Below are 23,899 nucleotides of genomic sequence, written 5' to 3'. Positions count from 1 at the left end.
AAATTACACTACCTTGGTTTATTTTTGGTTCAACTGTTCTCCTGGCACCTGCATCTCAAGAACTCAAACGGACTACTATTCTGCCTCTGGCTTTGCATCTGTTTCATAAACGAACCTGATTTTGAACATGAAGCACAGCCAAGCTGACTCCCAGTTGTGCACTTGATGCCAGATCTATAATATCTAGGAACCTTCATAACTCCCCATTCATTCCAGCAGTAATTCAACTGAGACTTTTTGTATAGCTTTAACTTTGCCTCAAGGCTCACCACTGCCAGCTGTCACACGCCTGCTGTTAGTCACCTGTCTCGACCCACCAAAGGCTTTACTCTTACCCCAAGCCTGAAGATGGTATTTCTCCTGGCATTCATGTCTTTACAGTAAGCTGGTGAACTGCATGCATTCTTGTGATAGGTTATTCACACAGAAGGTGGGGTCTATCTTATTTCATCCAATACTCAAGACTGTGTCAAACCAAATACATTGCAGATATGATTTCTGCCCATTCAGAGCCTCATATATGTATATTATCTGCAAAACAAAAAACTCAAAAGGAAGATCTAGAATATAACTGTCCACTTATTGAATCATGAAGCAGGTGAGCTATTTGCGCTCAGGATATCAACTTCATGAGCTTTTGTGTATAATCCACAAATTAATACAACTTTATTCATGGGATCTTGGAAGAGTAAGCTCTATTCATAGACTTTTCCATTTAAGGAATTAGCTGACAGATGACTGAACTTATTCCTTAAGCAAAAGGGGGTTCCACACAAGTTTATCAATCTAATCTTCTCACTCTCCAAGTATGGTATCATAAATGACACAAACTTCAGTGGTTATTTGCATCTATGCCATGCATAATTTGTGAAGTTGTTTCCTGTTTAGTTATCTTTAGCAGTTGGCACATGTATCCCTGCAGTATATAATGTGCCCATTTTATATGTAAAGTAATTTGTATAGTCTAATGACTTTTCTTCTAGAGATAGGATATAAAACCATTTCAACTTCATACTTTATATTAGGCCCTACATTAATTATAAGATTAAAATCCTTCTAGATGAAGGATTTTGTGTATGAAATTGAAACGAGGAATATACTAATATCAAATATGAATTACAATGGCTTTTATCTCTAACATTCTTGGCAGTCAAATCCATATCTCTCATTTACAGTAGGGCTGTGGGAATTTGATACTTCAAGCCTTTCCCATCTAAACAGATCTGAGCACTAAGTTATGGGTTTGAACTTAAAAATCCCTTTTTAAAGTAAACTTAATTTTCATATACAAACACATTATACAAAATTTCCCTCATCCACACCCATATTCTTACTGACAGAAGTTAGCCATACAAAGAATGAACAGACTTAGAAGCTACAAGCAAAGATTTCTTGCAATGCATGTGCACTAATCACCTACAAAGTGTTGCTATGCCTCTTTTTCTTACTTTGGAGAATGTGTCTCTTGAAAAATGTTGTGACAAAATGGAGACAATAAGTCATGGGTTTGCATTAAAAAAATAATGTTCAAAAAATACAATTTACTTTGTAAACTTTTCTTTCAAAGTCTTGCCTCCTAATGTCATTAGTATATGACTTTTTATGTTATAGAAGTATGCTTAAAATTTGTAAAAACACATCAAAGTAATCCTTACATCTTTATTTGCCTCCAAGGTCACATCCTTAAGATCCTTTCCAAGTACAACTGTGGGTTTTGATGGTTTTGCTCTTAATGAAATGGTATGAGACCAGAATTCCTCTAGCTTCCCTTGAATATTTTGCATAGCTTGACACTGATAAATGCCTGCATCATTTTTACTAGAAAATAAGGAGATAAAACATTAGTTTATGAAATATCAGCTTACTAAAGTTATTGCTTTCCCTACATATAAACCCTCATCTTAAGATGCCTTTACACTAGCAAGAAACCATCCATATTAATAAATTTTAAAAAATTTCAAAAGATCATGGAACTACACACTTCAACACAAACTTATGGCTGACCCATAAGATACATGTATTTTGCAAAGAAGAATGGAATGAGATCACAATGTACTATGAGCAGTAATGAATGCACAATTTGCTGGCTTTACAATTCTTTAAAATATAGTTTTCTTTACTTTAAGATATAAAATTCCATTTTAATATCCAAGTCAGTGACATGTCTATTGCATGTCTCTAGAACTTTCCTGAATAGTTTTGAACCAGATTACTATAAAGAATAAGTTATATTATCCACAACTTGCCATTTCTAACCTGCAAAATTTTAATGCCTTTACAATTAAAAATAATGTTCCAGGCAACATACATCAGACTAGATGGTACATGCAATCAGAAAAAATTTTTTATTGCCACCTTAACATTTCCTGAATAGTATGTACTATGTATGTAAAGGGTCCTTATGGGTTCATTACTTTCAGTTGTTACTCACTTATTGGTTCAGAAGAAACTTGTAATATAATGAAGATTTTTATTTTGTCAAGTGATTTATGAACCTGAGAGAGCTCTAAGTCCAGCGCGCCCAGCAGATGATACTGGATTAGGGTCCCTGAGCTCAGAGTACAAACACCTGCTCCTTTGTATTAACAGAATGGAATATAAAATTTAAAAGACCAAGCACCAGAACCTGACTCCATTCAGCATTGAAAGCGAAATTCAGAGTAAAAAGGTTTTAAAGATGTGACAGAAGGGTAACCTTGCAGTTGCACAATGAAAAAATTATTAGAGGGTGGAAAGTAAGATGAATGAAAGTGAATACGAGCAGAGATAGGAGAGATATAGTGAAAGGAATGAAAGGGGTTACAGCTAGGGGCCAAAGGAACTTTGCAAATAACCTCAAGTAATGTCTACAGTGCAATGCGTAGTGTGCAGACAGCACTAATCCCCCTACAAGGTGTGTTGTAAGTTGACATGTTTTTTGGTAAAGCTTGATCCCACAATAAAAAAAATTACAAATTTTAAAAGTAATTTGTAATTTTCCTAACTATACAAACCTGAGGTCTTTGCATAAGAATATGTTCCAGCACACCTGGAGACCGGCTGTTCAACTTCAAACAAGGTGGTTAAGTATGTGGTTAGCTACTGACCCAGTTGGTATGCATTTACTCTGCCTTTTGACCAAGGGAGCAGAATGTGGGGTGGCTTGAGGTAGGCATGTAACTGTACAGACCTCAAGTTTGTATAATGAGGAGAAATACAAATTACTTTTAAAATTTACCATTGTTTCCTACAAAACATACCATTGGTCTTTACATAGGAAGCCTTACTTTTTGGTGGGAGGATTCTGAGTAAGCTTCTGAAACGACAGGTAGTTTGCCTCACCTGGGCCTCCTTCCTGGTCATGTATGAGCAAAAGGAGACCATGCCCCTGATCTGTTGAAAAGTAGTGTGAACAACTGTGTGTTCAACTGTCAGACTTCTGGACCTTTCGAATAATGTGTGTGTAGCAACATTACTTCAAAAAAAGGTTTGGATGAACCCAGTGCATCAGAGACAATGAAACTAGAGATAAACCATGAGTTGTTTTATCATCAGCCCCTCTCTCCCCTTGCTAGAGAGAGGGAATGACTTGCATCTATTAATCTATCCAAGATTATAGACAGGGTACTCCGTTATGTAGGTTAACATGCATGACCCGCCTGACCAGTATGTGACGGATGGCTACTCATCTTTGTCTGTGAGCGAAGAAAGATAAAAGAGAGAAGGAAGGGGACCAGTCCCCAACTAATATTCACTCTTTGCCAACGAATACTTTAAGCAAGATGCAACCTGTCCACTATGGGAGTTGGACAAACTACACAACTTTATTAGAGTAGACAGCCTAGACCACTTTCTGTCCTAATACCTGTAGAACTGACAGGTTCTTCTGGAATGCGAGGGGCAGACTAATGTCCCTATCCTTGTGTGGTACTCAGAACGAACTCCTAGCTACATGTTGGGTGCAGAGTCGGTTCATTGGTAGCCTCACAAAGCTAGAAAGAAACCATGTTCTTGAACACTTGATTCTTCACTGAGCCAGTGCTAATAAAGAGTCGTCAACACTCAGGCCTGAGGTGTCAAGTCCTCTGAAGATACGTAGTACCGTAGCACTCTAAACTGGACATCAGAGTATCTTGTTACCACACGACTGAACGTAACTCAGAAGTCAAAAGTCTTTGCTTTGAGTTCTGGGACAAACTTAAAGAGTGTCAGAACCTCATCTCCTAGAGTGATGTAGTCTTCCTCAAGGTCGAGGCCTCTACAGACAATGAAGACAAGCAGAAGACCTTCTCTAGGTGAGCTTAGCTGTGGGTCTACAACACCTGGGACCCTGGCACCATTTCTTTGCGAGAATGTGCAGGAAGGTAAGGCTGCACCTGTGTGCTGGCCTCCACTTTCTCTTGTAAGTCAAGTCTCGTTCCATAGACCAGGGACTTTACTGGTGAGATGGGAGTCTGTGGGACTCTGAGCAGCGGCAGAAGAACTTTACCTGCCTAGGGGAAAGACCTCTCGGGACTGACATTGGTGACACGGTTGTCTACTGGACCCCATGCACCTCTAGTGACACAGGACTCTGTGGAAAACTGTGTACCTTGGTGACCCATGTGTCCATGGAACTTGTGCGCCTGTAATTCCCATGGCAAGGAGCTCTGTGCGACCCCATGCAACAGATACTACCAATACACAGGGGGTCCAAAGAGCCCCAATGCAGCAGTGGAAGATTCTTCACTGGTCAGGGAAGGTGGAAACCCATCTCTATTGCTCTGACAGCATGGGGTTCCAAAGAGCCCTGTACAATGGTCCCATGTCTGTAGACAAGGGAGAGCAATTGAGAGATCTCTTTGCCTCTTCTGAGGCCTCAAGACTTTTCCATGGGAGGAATGGAAAGGAATAAGATGTTCCTAATTGGAGACCAACTCCTGCATCCTTCACCGAAGGTAACAAGGGTGAAGCTACTCATGAGGACCCAGCTTCCCCAAAGGCAACAGGTGAACGAGGATGACTTGTCATTGTCGAGCTGGTTATTCCTGTAAAGAGAGGATCAACTGTACTCTTCTCTGAACCTGCTGATAAGAGGCTAAGACCATAACCAATATGTATGGACACTAAGTGTTCGGCTTGAGTGAGAGAACGGGTTTCTCGAACTTGAATGAGACTGACAAGTCTCAGCAAATTGAGAAGTGGACCGCACATTGGAGAGGGGTGGCGGTAACTCGAAAGTTTCTGCCCAGTATAATGCCATGTTGCTTCATGGTTTGTCTTTAATAACAGAAGGCAGAAAAGAACGCTGCCCCTAATGTTCTTCCCTTTCCTCATATCCTTGCCTCCTTCCCATGGTGGACAGTGGGCTGAAGGGAGTGCTGCTGTGCCCTATTCAGGTAGGGTAGAAGACAACTGGGTGTACCTTCAAGGGCCCTTTGAAGCGTGGGGCTTCCTCAGAACTGGAGAGGAAGAACAGTCTGGCCCAAAGGCAGAGCTGTACAATCATGTGAAAACCTGGCAGTCTTGGCCACTGCCAGTGAACATGGAGATCAATCCCTCATCCTACCTCTGTTACTTGAGGCATTAACTTCTACCACTAATCAGAGGAAAGTGGAACCCAGTATTAGTTCATTCCTGAGAACCAGTGCCAACATAACTGACAAATCTGGTAACCCGAATCAAGACAGTCTCTCTCCTCTTGGCACCAGATTTGCACACCAGTTAGCTGTCTGGTGGGCTAGGTAGAGGAAGGCTCTTCTTCCTCCGGACAACTTCAGCCTCCTCAATGTGACTTCCTTTCCTGAACTATGAGAACTTGAAAAGGAAGAAATGATCCAGGTTACGTAATGGAACCAAGTTCCGTCTGCAGAGAGTGGTTAGCGACAGACTCGAACATCGGGTCAATCTGTTTAGTTGACAAGGACTTTCCAAGGTATTGAGGAATTCTCCTCGCAATTCAAAGACTGAGGAAGTGTCCTGCACAATAGGAGAGACCTTAGTGAATTGTCCTGGTCATACAAGAGGAAGTTCACCTAGCTAGTAACCCCTTCAGTGAGTTGCAAACATGATGAGTCCATTGTCTTTGGTTTCCTATATGGGATCCCAAATAAAGCTTCGATTAAAGCTTCGATGGTTGATGAACAGTCTACAGGGAAGCTAAGTTTCTTTCTTGAGAACATAAACTGCCAAATTCATGGGTGATCTCGGGAAAAAAAATCTCCAGAGGTGCCCCATGATCTCTCTACCACTCTAGTATATAACTGATTCGGTTAGCAGACTAAATATGGAGTATTATATGCAGTCCCTGGTTATCGGCAGTCTCAGTTAATGGCACTTGTCTAGCACAATAAAATCGGCCATTTATGGTGCTATAAGGGTTGAGTTTCAGTTATCAGCGCCGTAAGGTGCTGATAATAGAGTTATGGTGCCATAACTAACCTAACAGATGCGCCATTAACCGAAATGTGGCACCATAGGAGCCATACATTGCTGAGTTTTGGTTAATGGCGGTTTTCATTTAACAGCACCCCGAGAACGGAACCCCCACCGATAACCGGGGACTAACTGTATGTTACTGTGGTTGGGAAAGGATAATAGTGCAAACATTTCCAGTCTCCAACCAAAAATAACAATTTGTCGAAAATTGTATTTTTCCTAACTATACAAACCTGAGGTCCTTTAACAATATGAAGGTACTTAGCGGCAGCTGAACCAGTCGTAAGCTTCGAACAAGGGGGTTCGGTAGTTAACTACTTGTCCGGCAGTGGTGGTCAGTCTGACTGCGAGGAGAGGATTCACTTTGCTTTAGGCCCAGGAAACGCAGAGTGAGGGGTGGCATGAGGTGGGACTATGTGTAAAGGATCTCAGGTTTGTATAGTTAGGAAAAATGTTATTGTTATAATACAATTAAGTTTGTTCATACTTACCTGGCAGATATATATAATTAAGTGCCCACCCACCTCCCCTCAGGAGACAGTGGCACTGATAAAATATGAATAGAAAATGGGAATGGTTCCTGATATCCGCCTCCCAGCGGCGGGAATGGGTACTACCACCTGGCCGCCCACTGCGTGTGCCGCGAGTTTTGAAATTCTGTCGGACTTCGGAGAATACAGCTATATATATATCTGCCAGGTAAGTATGAACAAACTTAATTGTATTATAACAATAACATTTTGTTCATGAGACTTACTTGGCAGATATATATATAGCTGAATCCCACCTTCGGATGGTGGGAAGAGACAGAATAGGATTTGTAGGAAACTTAAATTAAGTAGATGATATACACCTTGGTTCCTCACCTGTTAGCAAAGTAGACTCTGTGATTACTGTCACTACAGCCTGCTTGTGCTTAATCAGAGTTGCCAGCCAGGTGGAGACCTGTAGTGCTGGTGCGCTCTGAATGCTCTGTCAACGGGGACGTGACCTCAATGTGACAAGAGCATAGAGCCATACAAATGAGGGCAACGAAGCAACTGACCACCACCTGACCTACTAACAAAGACCCCCTGAACACTAAGCTAAAAGATGGGAGGTCTTCACCAAAGCCTCACCACAACCAAAAAACACATCAACTAAAAACTAACCTAAACCTAACTAAGGGATAGGGAGAGAGCTACCTTCAGCCCCAAGACTGTGTCTGCAGAAACGTATGGCCCAAGAGAACAACAGTCCTCGTATATCGTTCTCACATCTCTCAAGTAGTGTGAGGCGAATACTGAATTGCTCCTCCAAAAGGTGGCGTCAAGGATGTCCTTGATCGACATGTTCCTTTGGAAGGCAAGCGAGGTTGCAACAGCTCTGACCTCGTGAGCTTTCACTCGCAAGAGGCTCAAATCGATCTGTGTGGAAGACGAATGAGCCTCTTTAATGACGTCCCTCAGAAAGAACGCCAAAGCGTTCTTGGATAACAGTATATCGGGTCGTTTAACCGAACACCAGAGATTATCTGAGGGACCTCGTATTTCTTTAGTCTTGTGGACATAAAACTTTAGAGCCCTGACAGGACACAGGACTCTCTCAGGTTCTTGGCCCACAAGGCTTGTCATACCCTTGATTTCAAAGCTCCTTGGCCAAGGGTTCGACGGGTTTTCATTCTTTGCTAAGAAAGTGGGACTCAAAGAGCAGACAGCATTGTCCCCTTTGAAGCCCTCTCTTACAAATGGCCTGAATTTCGCTAACTCTCTTCGCCGTCGCCAGAGCAGTTAGGAAAAGAGCCTTCTTAGTCAAGTTCCTAAGAGACGCTTCATGTAGAGGTTCGAAAGGACTCGACATTAACAGTCTAAGGACTAAATCCAGGTTCCAAGAAGGAGGCCTCGCCTGAGGTATCTTGGATGTCTCAAATGATCTCAGGAGATCGTGAAGATCCCTGTTATCCGACAGGTCTAGTCCTCTGTGTCGGAAGACTGCCGACAGCATGCTCTTATATCCCTTGATGGTCGGGACCGCCAGCTTCTGCACATTTCTTAAAAATAGCAGGAAATCGGCTATCTGGCTCACAGAGGTAGAGGAAGAGGAAATTCCCTCCTTTCTACACCATGCCCTGAAGGAAGCCCACTTCGACTGGTAAACAGCTCTCGAGGACGTTCTCCTAGCATTGGCGATCGCCTTTGCAGCTGCTTTAGAAAAACCTCTCGCTCTGGCCAGTTTTTCGATAGTCTGACGCAGTAGACCCAGAGCGGAGAGGTTTCGGTGATATCTTGCGAAGTGGGGCTGTCTGAGTAGATCTTTCCTCCGGGCAACGTCCTCGGAAAGTCTATGATGAATGACATTACCTCTGTGAACCATTCTTTCGCGGGCCACATCGGGGCGATCAGGGTCAACCTCGTCCCCTCCGATGCCGCGAACTTCCTTACTACTTCCCCCATGATCTTGAATGGCGGGAAGGCATATAAGTCCAGGTTCGTCCAGTCCCAGAGCAGAGCGTCTATCGCGACTGCTCCCGGATCCAGCACAGGAGAGCAATAAAGAGGCAACCTCTTCGTTCTCGACGTCGCAAATAGGTCGACTAACGGACACCCCCACAGTCTCCAGAGCTCTCGACAGACGTCCTGGTGCAACGTCCATTCCGTCGGCAGGATCTGATCTTGTCGGCTGAGAAGGTCTGCTCTGACGTTCTGGACTCCTGCGATAAATCTCGTCAGGATCCTTATCCGTCTCGCATCTGCCCACAGCAGAATCTCCCTCGCTAAATAAAACAGAGGACGGGAGTGTGTACCTCCCTGCTTCTTTAGGTACGCAAGGGCTGTGGTGTTGTCCGAGTTGACTTGGACTATTTTCTCTGCAACTTTTTGTTGGAAGAACTGTAGCGCCAGAAAAACCGCCGCTAGTTCCTTTACATTGATGTGCCAGGACACCTGTTCCCCCCTCCAGGTGCCTGACACTTCCTCCCCTCCCAGTGTTGCTCCCCATCCCGACCGAAGCGTCGGAAAACAACACTAGGTCTGGGCTCAGAAGCGTTTAGGGACAACCCCTCTCGAAACTTCCGAGGATCTAACCACCATCTTAGATGGTTCTTCACCGATTTGGTGATGCAAAGGGTCGCATCCAGATCCTCTCTGACTCTCCATTCGTCTGCTAAGAAAAACTGGAGAGGTCTGAGGTGTAGTCTTCCCAGGGAAACAAACTTTTCCAGCGAGGAAATGGTTTCCCAGCAGACTCATCCATTCCCTCGCCGAGCAAGCTTCCTTCCCCAGGAATGCCGAGACTTTCTCTAAGCCTTGCAGCTGTCGTTCCTGGGACGGAAACGCTCGAAAAGCCACTGAATCCATCTGAATCCCCAGATACACGATGGACTGTGTTGGGGTCAGATGCGACTTTTCGGAGGTTGACCAGAAGTCCCAGGGACTTCGCCAAGGCCAAAGTGAAGTGAAGGTCCTTCAGACACCTTTCTTCTGACGATGCTCTGATCAGCCAATCGTCGAGATACAGGGACACTCTTATTCCTGCAGAATGTAACCATCTCGCTACGTTTTTCATGATCATGGTAAATACCATCGGAGCCGTGCTTAAACCGAAACAAAGGGCTCGGAATTGCCAAACTTTGTCCCTTAACATAAACCTCAGAAACTTTCTTGAAAGAGGGTGGATAGGCACGTGAAAGTACGCGTCCTGTAGGTCCAAGGACACCATCCAGTCGCCCGGTCTTAAGGCTCCTAGAACCGACTGAGGTGTTTCCATCTTGAATTTTTTCTTTTCCACGAAAAGATTCAGGCTGCTTACGTCCAAGACTGGACGCCACCCCGACGACTGCTTTGGTACCAGGAAAAGTCTGTTGTAGTATCCTGGTGACCCCAGGTCTAAGACCTGCTCCACCGCTCTTTTCATGATCATTTGTTCCAAAAGATCTAAAAGAAACCTGATGTTTCTCCCCTTGATATGACGGGGAAAGATCTCTGGGAGTCGTAGACAGAGGAGGAGGGTCCACAAAGGGGATCTTGTACCCCTGTTCCACTATCTTGAGGGACCACGCATCTGTATCTCTCTCTCTCCACGCACCCGCAAAGAACTTTAGCCTGGCTCCGACAGGCATCTGAAGGACTTTCTTTTCACTTAGAGGATTTAGGTTTGAAGGAACCTCTTCCTCTTGCAAGTCCTCTCCCTCGAGGAGCAGCTCTCGAGGGAGGAGCGCTTACGAAAGGGCTTAACCTTCCTAGGAGGTCGTCCAGACGACGACGTGGTAGGGACTGCGGGACGTCTTGAAGACTGGGCTAAGAGATCCTGGGTAGCCTTCTCTTGTAGGCTCACTGCCAGGTCCCTTACCATAGCCCGGGGGAAGAGATGGCTCGAAAGAGGTGCAAAGAGAAGCTCTGCCTTCTGCGATGCGGAAACAGACCTCGCTGTAAAATTGCAGAAAAGCGCTCTCTTCTTGAGGAAAGCAGTGCCGAAATGAGACACTAACTCTTCCGAACCATCCCTGACGGCCTTGTCCATGCATGACAACACATTGGACAGCTCCCCAGACTCAAAGAATCAGGACTCCTAGATTGAAGATCCAGGACTCCTAGGCACCAGTCTAGGAAGTTAAAGACTTCCAGAGTCTTTAACAGACCTTTCATGTGATGGTCGATCTCCGTTGGGGTCCATGAAATCTTAGCTGACGATAACAGTGATCTCTTCTGGGCGTCCACCAGACTAGCAAAGTCCCCTTGTGAAGAAGAAGGGATCTTAACTCCTACTTCCGCCTTGGTCTCATACCAAATGCCGCCTTTCCCACTGAGTCTTGAAGGAGGAAGGGCGAAAGTCGACTTGCCCTGATCCTTCCGACGTTCCATCCAATCCTGCAATTTCTTGAATGCTCTCTTAGTGGACAAGGAAGTCTTCATCTCCACCACTTCCGAAACCTTGCTCGACTTCGAAGACGAAAACTGAGAGGGAGGAGACTTAGGAGCTGCAGGCTGGAACTTCTCGCCAAACAAGGAACGTAAAAGGCGAACCAGCACCTTGTAGTCGGAGACTGACGACTCTGACGGCTGTTCTTCCTCCACTGAATCCGCTGGACTACTAAACTCTCCTTCCTCCCGAAGAGGCAAAGGAGATTGAACCTCTGGAGAGGGCGTGCGCCCAACGGGTCTAGCCTTCAACAAAGGCTTTCGAGGAAGACTAAAATCAGCCTCTTCAAAGCGACCGACCTTCTGTCGATCTCTAGAGCTCGAACCACGACGAGCGTCCTGACCGCGCTGCGCGTCAAGAGAGGTTATTCTTAGTCTCTCACGAGGAGCGTCCTTACTTCTCACGCTCAAGCGTCCTGCTTTCGCTTTCAAAGCGTCCTTCTGAGCGCTCTCGAAAGTCTTCTCCGCAGGCAAAGCGTCAAGCACATCATCCCGACGAGCGTCTTCGAAAACGTCCTGCCGAGCGTCATCAAAAGCGTCCTCCAAGGCGTCCTGTCGAGCGTCCTCAAAGGGCGTCCTGAGTGCGGGTGGAGACAGAGACGAACGAGGAGACGGAGAAGGAGACTGCCTCATCCTCTTGACAGGCAGTCTAGCGTCCTTCCTTCGTTTTAGGCTCAACTGCTGCTGGGCGAGTCTTCCGAGCCATCAAGGCCGACAATTGGTCTTGAAGCGACGCAAGAATGCTCTTCGTAGGTGAAGAACCGAGAGGCGGTGAAGGGCTGCGCCTGCGAGAAGACGAGGGGCGGGGGGACGCCTCCTTCCTTCTCAAAGGAACAGCAACCTGCCTCTCCGAGGCGCGAGAGAAGCGTTTCTCAGCGTCGTCCTCGGACGACGTCCTACCTCTCTTCTGTGGAGGAAACGCGTCATACGACGCAGGCAAAGACCGCAACGAGAGCGGAGAGAGGGACGTAAAAGCGTCCTCCCCTAGGAAAAGTCCTTTTCGAACGGACGCGAGTCACTCCGGGCGCTCCACCCCTTGCGCGGGGAGGGCGCCTCGGAGGACGAAAAAACAGTCCTTAAGGATGCGAGCCTGAGCACGCTCCTTGGCAGCCTGGGAAGCAGCAACAGGTCCTGCCGAAGGGACGCCAGATCGGTGGGGAGCCCCCGTAACCCTCTTGCGGCTTTCGACATGCCCACTCCCTGAGGTCTGGGAGTCCGACAGAGGTCTAGACCTAGAGGCATTATGGGGCAGATCTGACGCCCCCTCCACAACACTAGGGGCACGATCACACACTTTATTCGAGCCGTTTTCAAGGGCCAACACTTTGGACTCTAGAGTACGTAACGACTCTAGAATCAGAGAAAGGGCATTACCTTCTCCAGACACAGAACTAGGGCCCTCAGGCAACAACAGGAGATAGGTGAAGCAAATTCTACTGGTGTTAATATAGGCGAAATGTTACTTCCCTTACCTTTCGTAGAACCGCTCTTAGAGGAAGACCTCCTGATCCTATCGCGCTCCAACTTACGCCGATAGGATTCATACACCTTCCATTCATCCTCAGTCAAACTTTTGCATTCAATGCAACGATCAACCAGCAAACAAACATGCCCCCTACACCCCATACATACTGTGTGGGGGTCTACCGATGATTTCGGTAGCCTCACCTTGCAATCACTTCTCACACACACTCTGAAGCTCACTGAACTTGATCCCGACATCACGTTCATAGAAAAGCCAATCCAAAATTCAAAAACAGTCCACTATCGCGTATGCCAATCCAACAATCCAGAGTCAAAACCAAAAGTCAATCCAGATACTTATAACGAGTCAAATCCAAAAATCCTGGGCGGAGGTCTGTAAACAGGTGTTTACCGACCGGCGACAGAAAAAAATATGAATAGAAAATGGGAATGGTTCCTGATATCAGCCTCCCAGCGGCGGGAATGGGTACTACCACCTGGCCGCCCACTGCGTGTGCCGCGAGTTTTGAAATTCTGTCGGACTTCGGAGAATACAGCTATATATATATCTGCCAAGTAAGTCTCATGAACAAAATACAATTTTAGACAAATTGTTATTTGTTCCGATACATATACAAACCCTCGGTCCTTTAACAATAGAAAGACTCACTTCTTGGTGGGTGGAATCTGAGTCTTATGAACAGACTGGTGTTCGTCCTACCTTGGATTGCTCCCTGGTCGTAAGAGCAGAGGGAGGGATCCTAGCCTCTGCCCAACTGATCGGGGTGTGTACCGCAGGATCAGTGGTCAGACTTCTGGACCAAATTTATAAGAGGGAGGCAAGCGTACCTCTTATAAATAGCAAAAGGCAAGAACTAGTTCCTACTACAAGAGCCCAAATGAAGTCATGGGTTTGTCTCTTGTTGGCTTCCACTCCCCCCCCTTGATGGAGAGTGGCAGATATATACTCCTATCCCTATTGAAAGGGATAGAATGGAGCTCGGGGTAGACTACACAACTTGTTGAACAGCCACCACGGGTCCCAAGGAAAAAGTGTCCAAGGACCTGTGGGTAATATCCCGAAGGTAGAATAAAGTGAAGGTGGTCTGGTTGGCCCAAACCCCTGCCTTCAGTACCTGCACCACGGAGAAGTTCTTGCGGAACGCAAGGGTTGGACCAATACCTCTGACTTCGTGGGCTCTCGGACGAAGGGTACGGGTGTCGTCACTACCAGCCGTGTCATACGCCCTCCTGATCACCTCACGCAGCCAGAATGAAAGAGTGTTTTTGGACACTTCTTTCTTGGTAACCCCGGTGCTAACGAAGAGGCGTCGGCACTCAGGCCTGAGGTGCCGAGTTCTCTTCAGATAGCTCCGTAGCGCCCTCACAGTACAAAGCAGCATCTCATCCGCATCATTGTCAGTGAATTCCTTCAGGGAGGGGATCGTGAAAGACTCAAACTGGTCGTCAGGGACCGTAGGATTCTGAGTCTTCGCTACGAAGTTCAGGACGAAATTGAGCGTCACGGATCCCCATCCCCAGGAATGCTTGACGTCGAAGGAAAAACCATGTAGTTCCCCTACTCTCTTCACCAATGCCAGGGCCAGCAGGAAGAGGGTCTTGAGGGTCAGATCCCTGTCTGACGACTCTTGGAGTGACTCGAAGGGTCTGCGAGTCAAACTCCTAAGGACGAGAGTCACATCTCACCCCGGGGGCCTGAGTTCCCTGGGTGGGCAAGACCTCTCGAAGCTCTTCAACAGGAGGGAGATCTCGAAAGAGGAGGAGATATCCACACCTTGCAGTTTAAGGACTAGGGCCAGGGCGGCTCTGTATCCTTTAACTGTAGAGACGGAGAGGAGCTTCTCTCGGCGAAGGAAGACAAGGAAATCCACTATCTGCTGAAGAGCAGCTCTGAGAGGAGAGAGACCCCGTCCACGACACCAACCACAGAAGACGGACCACTTCCCCTGGTATACAGCTGCAGAGGACTGTCTGAGGTATCCAGCCATCTCTGTTGCTGCGCTGCGAGAAAAGCCTCTCGCTCGCAAGAGATGGTGGATAACAGCCAGCCGTGAAGACACAGGGACTCGATGGACTGGTGGTACCGTTCTACATGTGGCTGGCGCAGGAGGTTGTGCCAGGGGGGAATCTCCCTCGGTGCTTCGGTGAGTCGAGCCAGCAGGTCCGGGTACCAAACGGCTTGAGGCCGTTTGGGTGCCACCAGGATCATCCGAAGATTCGCGGTGATCAGCGCCCTGCTGATCACTTTGCGAATCAGACAGAACGAGGGAAAGGCGTAAATGAAGAGGTTGTCCCACGGGTGTTGGAGAGCATCCTCTGCAGCTGCCCATGGGTCCGGCACAACCGAGAAGAAAACCTGGAGTTTACTGTTGTGCCGGGTAGCGAACAGATCCACAACTGGACGCCTCCACAGGTTGAAGAGCCTTTCCGTCATGTCTGGGTGAAGGGACCACTCGGGTTCTATCACCTGATCCCGACGGCTGAGCTTGTCGGCTACCACATTCCTTTGCCTGGAATGTAGCAGCTGACAGCTCTACTTAGTGTGCCACGGCCCACTCGTGCACCTGCAATGTCAACTGGTACGGTGGAAGGGACACTAGGCCCCCCCTGCTTGTTGACGTACGCCACTACCGTGGTGTTGTCGCTCATCAACACCACTGAGTATCCCACCAGACGATCCTGGAACTCTTGGAGAGCGAGGAATGCTGCCTTGAGCTCCAGGACGTTGATGTGAAGGTGCTTGTCGTGATGATCCCATACACCTGCAGCCAGCAATTCCTCCAGGTGTGCGCCCCATTCCTCGGTAGATGTGTCTGAGAAGAGCAGCATCTCCGGGGGTTCCCGTCGTCCAGCCACCAGGCTAGGTCCTGCCTTACCTCCTCCGTGAGGGACACGGGGAAGAAAGGAGGGTCCCTTGCCTGTGACCAACATTCCTTTAGTCTCCATTGAAGAGACCGCAGGTGAAGACACCCATGAGGGACTGGCTTCTCGAGAGACGACAGGTGGCCAATCACGACTTGCCACTGCTGAGCTGGTTGCTCCTGAAGGGACAGGAACTGTTCTGATGCCTCCCTGAACCTGCTGATCCGCGAATCTGCGGGGAAGACTTGCTCTGCTACTGTGTCGATCAGCATACCCAGGAACTTCGTCCTCTGCTTGGGTTCAAGATCTGACTTCTTGTAATTCACTACGATCCCCAGATCGCGGCAGAATTCGAGGAGTCGATCCCTGTCCTGCAGCAACTGTGAGCGGGAGCTCGCCAGGACCAACCAATCGTCGAGATACCTCAGCAGACCTATCCCTACCGAGTGGGCCCAAGCCGACACCAGCGTGAACACTCACGTAAACGCCTGTGGGGCGGTTGAGAGACTGAAACAAAGTGCCCTGAATTGGTACACCATCCCGTCGAGGATGAAGCGGAGGTACTTCCTAGAGGATTGGTGGATGGGTATCTGGGAATACGCGTCCTTCAGATCCACAGAAAGCATGAAGTCGTTCTCCCTGCTGGAATCGAGCACTGATCATGCTGTTTCCATCGTGAACAGAGTCTGGTGAACGAACCGGTTCAAGGGGGAGAGATCTATCATCGGGCGCCAGCCCCCCAAGGACTTCTCCACCAGGAAAAGTCGAATGTAGAAGCCCGGTGACTGATCCCATACGATCTCCACAGCACGTTTGCTCAGCATGGCTTCTACTTCCTGCCGAAGCGCTACGTCCTTGGTCAAACCAGGAATGTCCATTTGCAGTTGGACCGGGTTGGAGGTGAGGGGTGGCCGAGACTCGAAGGGTAGTAGATATCCCTCCCGAAGGACGTTTACTATCCAAGTCTGCCCCAAAGCGCTGCCATGTTGCCCAATGGCTCGCCAGGCACCCCCCACTTCCGGCAGCAGGTGAGGGGGAACGCCATCCCTAGCGTTTCCCTCCTCTCTTTGACTTCTTCTTCCCAGATCCTCCTCGAGAGAAGGACTGGGAGGAGGGCTGGTTACAGTCACTCCTTACAGCAGAAGTCAAAGGCAGAGTCTTTCCTCTTGGCTTCGATGAGGCAATCGTCTTAGGCGCAGAGGAAGCGCTATCTAAATTCTTGGGCTTAGCCGCAGTCGTCCGAGGTTGCCCAGCCACCTTCGAGACTGCCTGGTGGACAAGACGGTCACTATCGTCAGTGTGCCGTTGTTCCACCGCAGCGTCCGCCATCTCTCTGGGAAAGAGAGAGGAGGAACTCTGCACCGGTCCGTTGCGAAGACCCAGGGCCGCCTCTCGCCCAGCCGCCCTGGTCACTCAGGTGAGGACAGTGCTCTACGCCGGAGAACCAGGTTGGCCCACAGGATAGCCGTCTGGTGGGCCAGGTAGGAGATGGCCCTACCTCCAGACTGGCACAGTCTCACAAAAGCCGGGTTCCCTTCAGGAGAAATGTTCCCTAAGGAGGCCGCGGCCTTCGAGACTGTGAGGGACCACAGGTCGATCCATGAGACTGCTTGGAATGCTACCACAGCGGTAGATTCCAAGGCGAGTGCCTCTTGCTGCAAGAACCAGAGGTTCTCCGACAGGAGCTGCTGCATAGACACCCCCGGAGACTGCTTGGAATGCTGCTATAGTGGTAGATTCCAAGGCGAGTGCCTCTTGCTGCGAGAGACGGGAGCTGCTGCATAGACACCCCCGGAGTTAGCGCTAGCTCCAGGTTAACCTGTTTGGGCGGCAGAGGGTCTTCCGAAGCCACGTAGAATCGCCTCTGTTGCAATAGAGGTGGGGGAAGGAGCTTGGAAGACCTATTGGACCGAAGCGAACCCTCGAGTCCGGAGACAAGAGCGTCCACCTGGCTCAGTACATTGTCAGCCAAGGCCGATCGCGGCAGACCCACCGTCGTCCTGGGTTCCTTCTTAGGTCCCCAGAACGCCTCAAAACCTGATGTAGGCTCGGAAGGTGGGAGCGGCGATCCTTCTCCGAGGTCGTTGTACTGACGAATCAGCGCAATAACCTCAAGGAACGACCTCTGGATCTTGGGAGTGACTGCATCCTGCGGAGTCGGACCGTCAAGCCCCTCCAGCGAGAACACCTCCCGAAATCCTCCTCCTTCCACAGGAGGAACCACAACAGACCCCTCATGGTCTCCTCCTGCCACTTGCGCTTACAATCTGGTCAGGCCTAGGACCGTGCCAGGTTTGTAGGGCGTAGTGGTGGGATCGCGAGGAGCGTGCCCCTTGCGATCGCCTCGCTCTTCCCAGTGTAGCCCGAGGAAGTTGAAGGGATAGGAGAGGGAGACCTGACGCTCCCCCCGCGCCCACTGGCAGAACTGATGTGCTGAGGGGGCTGCAGGCGATCGCCACCGCTGCAGGCCTGGTCGAGCGGCTGGACCAAGAACAGCGGCGACGGTCCGGAGCGACCCCCGCCAGTCTTCCACCCCATGCCTGGATCCTATCGCCAAGCGACTCTGTTGCCTGGGTCTTGGCTGCACGGTCACCCGCGGGTGACCATACACTCGGTACCTCTCACGAGCGAAAGGCCGAGACGGTGCCTGGCGCCAGGTGAGGAGGTACCGGTGGTAGCCCGTGCTCCTCCGGTCCCCGTCTTCTTCTTCCTTGCGGAAGGAGAGACGGGCCCCGTTCCCGAAGGAACAGGAGGACCAGCGAAAGTCCCACCCGTCCCACCGGAGTGGGACGGGCCTTTAGAAGTCTCAGGACGAGCCTTCTTAGGAGGGGAGGAGGCAACCTTCTTCTTAGGCTGTGGGGCCTTAGAAGTCGAAGGGGAAGCAGCGGCAGACGACGACGACGAAGAAGACAATGAAAACGAAGAAGACACCTTCCTCCTCTTCTTCTTCTTCCTCATCAGCTTCTTCAGGACCACCATCAGGTCTTCCATCCAGGACGGAGCCGGGGCAGTTGCCGAAGCAACAGGGCCCGACTGCACCTGTCCGGAAGGACCTGAGGTGGGAGCAGCAACACCACGGGCAGGACGACGGCAGCAAGAACTGGTACTGGGGCTGGAGCGGCATCACAGTCAGGAACAGGAGGCGGGGCAGGAACCAGCGGCATCCTCTGCACAGGAGGCAGGTCCAGAGGTGAGCTCTTGGGACACCGGAAGTCAGGGGCTGGAGCAAGAGCGGCGAACCCAGGTGGCAGCAACACCGCGGACATCGTCACCTCCGGCAGCGGTGCCTGCACAGCAGCTGTCGGGGTAACTGCAGCTACGTGCTGTGTATAGACCAGGTGTGGTTGAGCAGCGTAGTCCAGCGTGGACACCGTTGTGGTAGTCGTGGTGGTCAGGCCGTGGGTTACCAGCATGGCCCCTCTCGCCAGGTGACTCAGCAGCCCCTGAATCGTTGGTGTCCCTTGGAGCCCCAGAGAGTACCAGGCCTGTCCGAGATTGTCCCCAGTGGCAGCCAAACCTGAAGAAGGAAAAGTCAGGTGAGTCCGTGGGGGGGGGACAGGTTCCACCCCAAGCGAACGGACAACCCCGAATACAACTGGATGTCGGGGTACCTCGCCCCCCCTCCACGCTCGACTGATCGAGAGAGGAGAAGGAGTGAGAAACCTCCCCCGAAGGGGAAGGAGCCATACGAGGGAGCTGAGATGGGGGAAAGAAAGAGAAGACGTGTCCGTAACCAAGGAAGTAACTGGAGATCCTTCCGATGACTCCTTGGCTGGCTTACGCAGCTTCTTTCTGCCCCCATAGCGCTCCCACTGTTCCTCCGACCAAGACACACACATATTACATGTATCGGTGCGAGAGCATTCACGCCTCAACACCAAGTACAACATTCATGAGGGTCAACTTCAAAAGGCCCAACACTTACGGCCCTAACCACCAGGGCACAATCTGCGGCTGATGGGGGGGCAAGGGGGTCTCTCCGGCTCTCGTGATTCCATTTCCATTACACAAATGAAGCACTGTATGAATATAAAAACACACCACACCCGTACTTACTGATATCTTTGCACTAGCACACAGTCAAAGGAAAAGCAAAAAAGTCTTCACGCAGTGAAGCAAACCAAGCATACGACAGAAACGGGCAGAGAGGCGAACAACACGTCCATCCACCAACGCGGTCGAAAGCAAAGTGAATCCTCTCCTTGCAGTCGGACTGACCACCAACTGCCGGACAAGTAGTTAACTACAGAACCCCCTTGTTCGAAGCTTACGACCGGTTCAGCTGCCGCTAAGTACCTTCCTATTGTTAAAGGACCGAGGGTTTGTATACGTATCGGAAAAAACTGTCTGATAACCAGACCTGGGAAGACTCTAAGAAGGTAGAACAGGTGAGAGAGCCTAGCATCCTTACGGTATCTGCCAAAAGCAAATGACCTTGCAGGTACGTAAGGCCATGAGTGGTTGTCAACTAATGTTGACAACGGCCATACAAGTCAGGGAGAGCAAAAGTAATCGCGTGCAAGTGCATAGAAGTTATCCCCAGGTAATCAGGCTCTTTCGTGCACACACTGATGAGGACTCACCAAGGGAGAGAGTGTGCACACTTGGGTTATCCTATAGATGTGCTAAGTCTTCTTTGAGGCAGTACCCTCTGCTAGTGAAGAAGATCTAATCAACAAAGCTTTGGGTTTCTCCTTGGTTCCCAAAAACTTCAAGGGAAGATTTACAATCCAAGGAAGTAGCTATGATCTCTTCCAATGATCACTGACACATCAGCAACTCTATCTGTGAATAAGTTCTCTGAAGATTGGAGGTGTCCGCCTCATGAGGAAATTATCTTAAGAGCCTTTCCAGGTCATGGAACCACCTGGACTACTCTCCGCAAGAGACGAGCCTTGATAGAAGCCCCAGGCCTTCTTTTGAGGTGCCGGGCACTTTTTTCTGACCTGCCAGAGCCAAAACTCTGACATGAGAGGAAAGCCGTAAAAGATTGTCAACCTGTGGTGATGATGATTGCAATGGTCTAAGAGAGCGAACCCACTTATGATAACATGGCCAAGGGCTGTCCCATGGAGAGCGAATGGTTTCATGCAACATACACTGAAGCTATCCCCAGATAAGCAAGCTTGTTCACGTGAACACGGGCAAGGGCTGACCCAGGGAGAGCGATCGTGAACTCTCGGGTATAGACTCAGGTTGTCCTCTTGACATGCCCCAGTCTTCTTCAAGGCCATGGACTCTGCACACGAAGAGGACTGTATGGGGAATTTGTTCATAGCTTAAGGTGAGCGGACTGCTCCCAAGTCATGAAATAGTGTGCTCACTTGCTCCCACTACTTGAGAAATGAAGGTAGGCTCTATACCAGACCATGGAGTGAGTTCATGGTACATACTGGTGGAAAGTAACTCGAGATTTCGGAGAAACCCAAGTACCCATGGTGACGCGGGTCTCATCAGAGATGCAGGCACCAGAGGCTCTTGAGTAATGAGCGTTTTGATAACCCATTACATACTGAAGATTTTCCTGTTTTAACTACTGGTCAGTTAGCTGCATACCTTGATATTTTGGAAGTACTGCATTCCTCTACAATCTAGCCCTTGTTGGCTATATTGTAGCAACAACTTCACTTTTATGTTTTTTAATCTGCATTTTCTGGTGGTTATATTGAATAGCTTACTAGGTCCTTGTACTTTCCAACTCAAATTGAATTTAAAGGGTTTTATTTGGCTTTATTCTATCATTTGATTACACATTAATAGCCATCATTTAAATTACTTTATGATAAAATTTTATACATGCTTACCTAATAATTACTTAGCTAAGAGTTTCTACTTGACAGTAGCTTGAATTTTTGAAATTCAAGGTAGCAATTTTGTTTGTTTGTGTAGGTGACCAGACCCACCCACTTTCAGGGCAAAAAAGAGGAATAACTACACAAATAGCTCAATTTGTTTATGATTAAACATCCACAAGCGGGGAGGAGGGTGGGCTCCATCCATAATCACTGGGTAAGTATAGTATATCAAATTCTATTTTATCATAAAAATGTCATTTTTATATACTGAAGGAAGTGGAGAATATGGACCAAACTATGCACAATAAATTAAAAAATAACAATGAAGTAAAAAAAAAAATGCTTGATGTTTCCTCACTTGTTAAGAGAGCTGCTGCACATAGATACTGCCTCTGGTTGGTGCTCCTCTCAACATGTAGGGTATGGTGATATAGCCTAGAAGTGCCTCTACTGACATGGGACCTTGCAGCGAAAGAGTACTCCAAAGGCTGACAAGGTATTAAAAAACAGCTTTGCGACAAAGGTTATTACCGAAGGCCAACATAACACCCACAATCGCCCCTGACCAGGGCACAATATCACAAAACAAAAAAAACAGACAATTTTCTCACCTACACCAAAAAATATTAAAAATATGACCACTATCCAAAATTAAAATTGTTGGGCACTCCACAGGGAGTCACCAGTTATCGGCAATGATAAAAGAATAAGGCACCAATACATACCTAACAGAGGTGCCATTAACCCTTTAACGCCGATTGGACGTATTAAACGTCGATATAAATTGTCTGTTGGGTGCCGATTGGATGTATGGTGCGTCGATATAAAAAAGTTTTTTTTAAAATTTGCGGAAAAATAGTTATAGGCCTACCAGGCGAAAACTTTTGAATCATGCGCCTTGGGGGATGCTGGGAGCATACGGATCAAGGCGTTATTTTGTTTACAATCGTTACACAGGCGCGCAAGCGCGAATTTCTTTCTTATCGCACTAAAAAGTATCAGCGACACATCTCGGAAATTATTTCGTCACTTTGACATAATTTTTACACCATTTTATATAAGCCGTTACATGGAGTATTATATATGAAAATGTGTGCAATATCATGTAGAATACAACTAAAAACAACTCATGGTTGTAGATTTTATCAGTTTTGAAATATTTTCATATAAATAACGATAAGTGCCAAAATTTCAACCTTCGGTCAACTTTGACTCCACCGAAATGGTCACAAAACGCAATTGTAAGCTAAAACTCTTATATTCTAGTAATATTCAATCATTTACCTTCAATTTGCAACAAATTGGAAGTCTCTAGCACAATATTTTGATTTATGGTGAATTTATGAAAAAAGCTTTTTCCTTGCGTCTGCACGGTAACTCTTCCGAAAAAATCATAAATTTTTTCGTCCGATTGTCGTAATGTTTGCACCCTTTTAAATTAGCCGTTACATAAAGTTTTATATATGGAAATGTGCACAATTTCATGTAGAATACAACTAAAAACAACCCATGGTTGTAGCTTTTATCAGTTTTGAAAAATTTTCATATAAATAACGATAAGTGCCAAAATATCAACTTTCGGTCAACTTTGACTCGACCGAAATGGTTGAAAAACACAATTGTAAGCTAAAACTTTTATATTCTAGCAATATTCAATCATTTACCTTCATTTTGCAACAAATTGGAAGTCTCTAGCACAATATTTTGATTTATGGTAAATTTATAAAAAAAAAAAAAATTTTCCTTACGTCCGCGTGGTAACTTCCGAAAAAAATCAGACATTTTTTCGTCCGATTGTCGTAATGTTTGCACCATTTTAAATTAGCCGTTACATAAAGTTTTATATATGAAAATGTGTGCAATTTCATGTAGAATACAACAAAAAAGAACCCATGGTTGTAGCTTTTATCAGTTTTGAAATATTTTCTTATAAATCACGATGTGCCAAAATTTCAACCTTCGGTTAACTTTGACTCAACCGAAATGGTCGAAAAACGCAATTGTAAGCTAAAACTATTACATTCTAGTAATATTCAATCATTTAACTTTATTTTGCAATAAATTGGAAGTCTCTACCACAATATTTTGATTTATGGTGAATTTATGAAATAAACTTTTTCCTTACGTCCGTGCGGTAACTCTTCCGAAAAATCATTAATCTTTTCTTCCGATTGTCGTAATGTTTGCACCATTTTAAATTAGTCGTTACATAAAATTTTATATATGAAGATGTGTGTAATTTTATGTAGAATACAACAAAAAACAACCTATGGTTGTAGCTTTTATCAGTTTTGAAATATTTTCATACAAATAACGATAAATAGAAAAAATTTGTCCTCCGGTCAACTTTAACTCAACCGAAATGGTCGAAAACTGCAATTGTAAGCTACAACACTTACAGTCTAGTAATATTCAATCAATTACCTTCCTTTTGCAACAAACAGGAAGTCTCTAGCACAATATTTT

The 23,899-nt window shown here is 47.3% G+C and overlaps 1 protein-coding gene across 1 annotated transcript in view; it reads right to left on the bottom strand.

Moving 5' to 3' along the window:
• Window positions 1-23,899, bottom strand: part of LOC135208004 (uncharacterized) — a gene marked incomplete in the record, with an annotated part of 189,155 nt that overhangs the window by 147,998 nt on the left and 17,258 nt on the right. The window contains 1 exon segment of the mRNA XM_064240099.1: window positions 1,656-1,818. Coding sequence (XP_064096169.1) covers window positions 1,656-1,818 — 163 coding nt within the window.

This window comes from Macrobrachium nipponense, chromosome 34 (assembly GCF_015104395.2).
Source record: "Macrobrachium nipponense isolate FS-2020 chromosome 34, ASM1510439v2, whole genome shotgun sequence".
Lineage (NCBI taxonomy): Eukaryota > Metazoa > Arthropoda > Malacostraca > Decapoda > Palaemonidae > Macrobrachium > Macrobrachium nipponense.
Note: the sequence above shows the minus strand (reverse complement) of the source record. Positions and strands in the feature narration are given on the sequence as shown.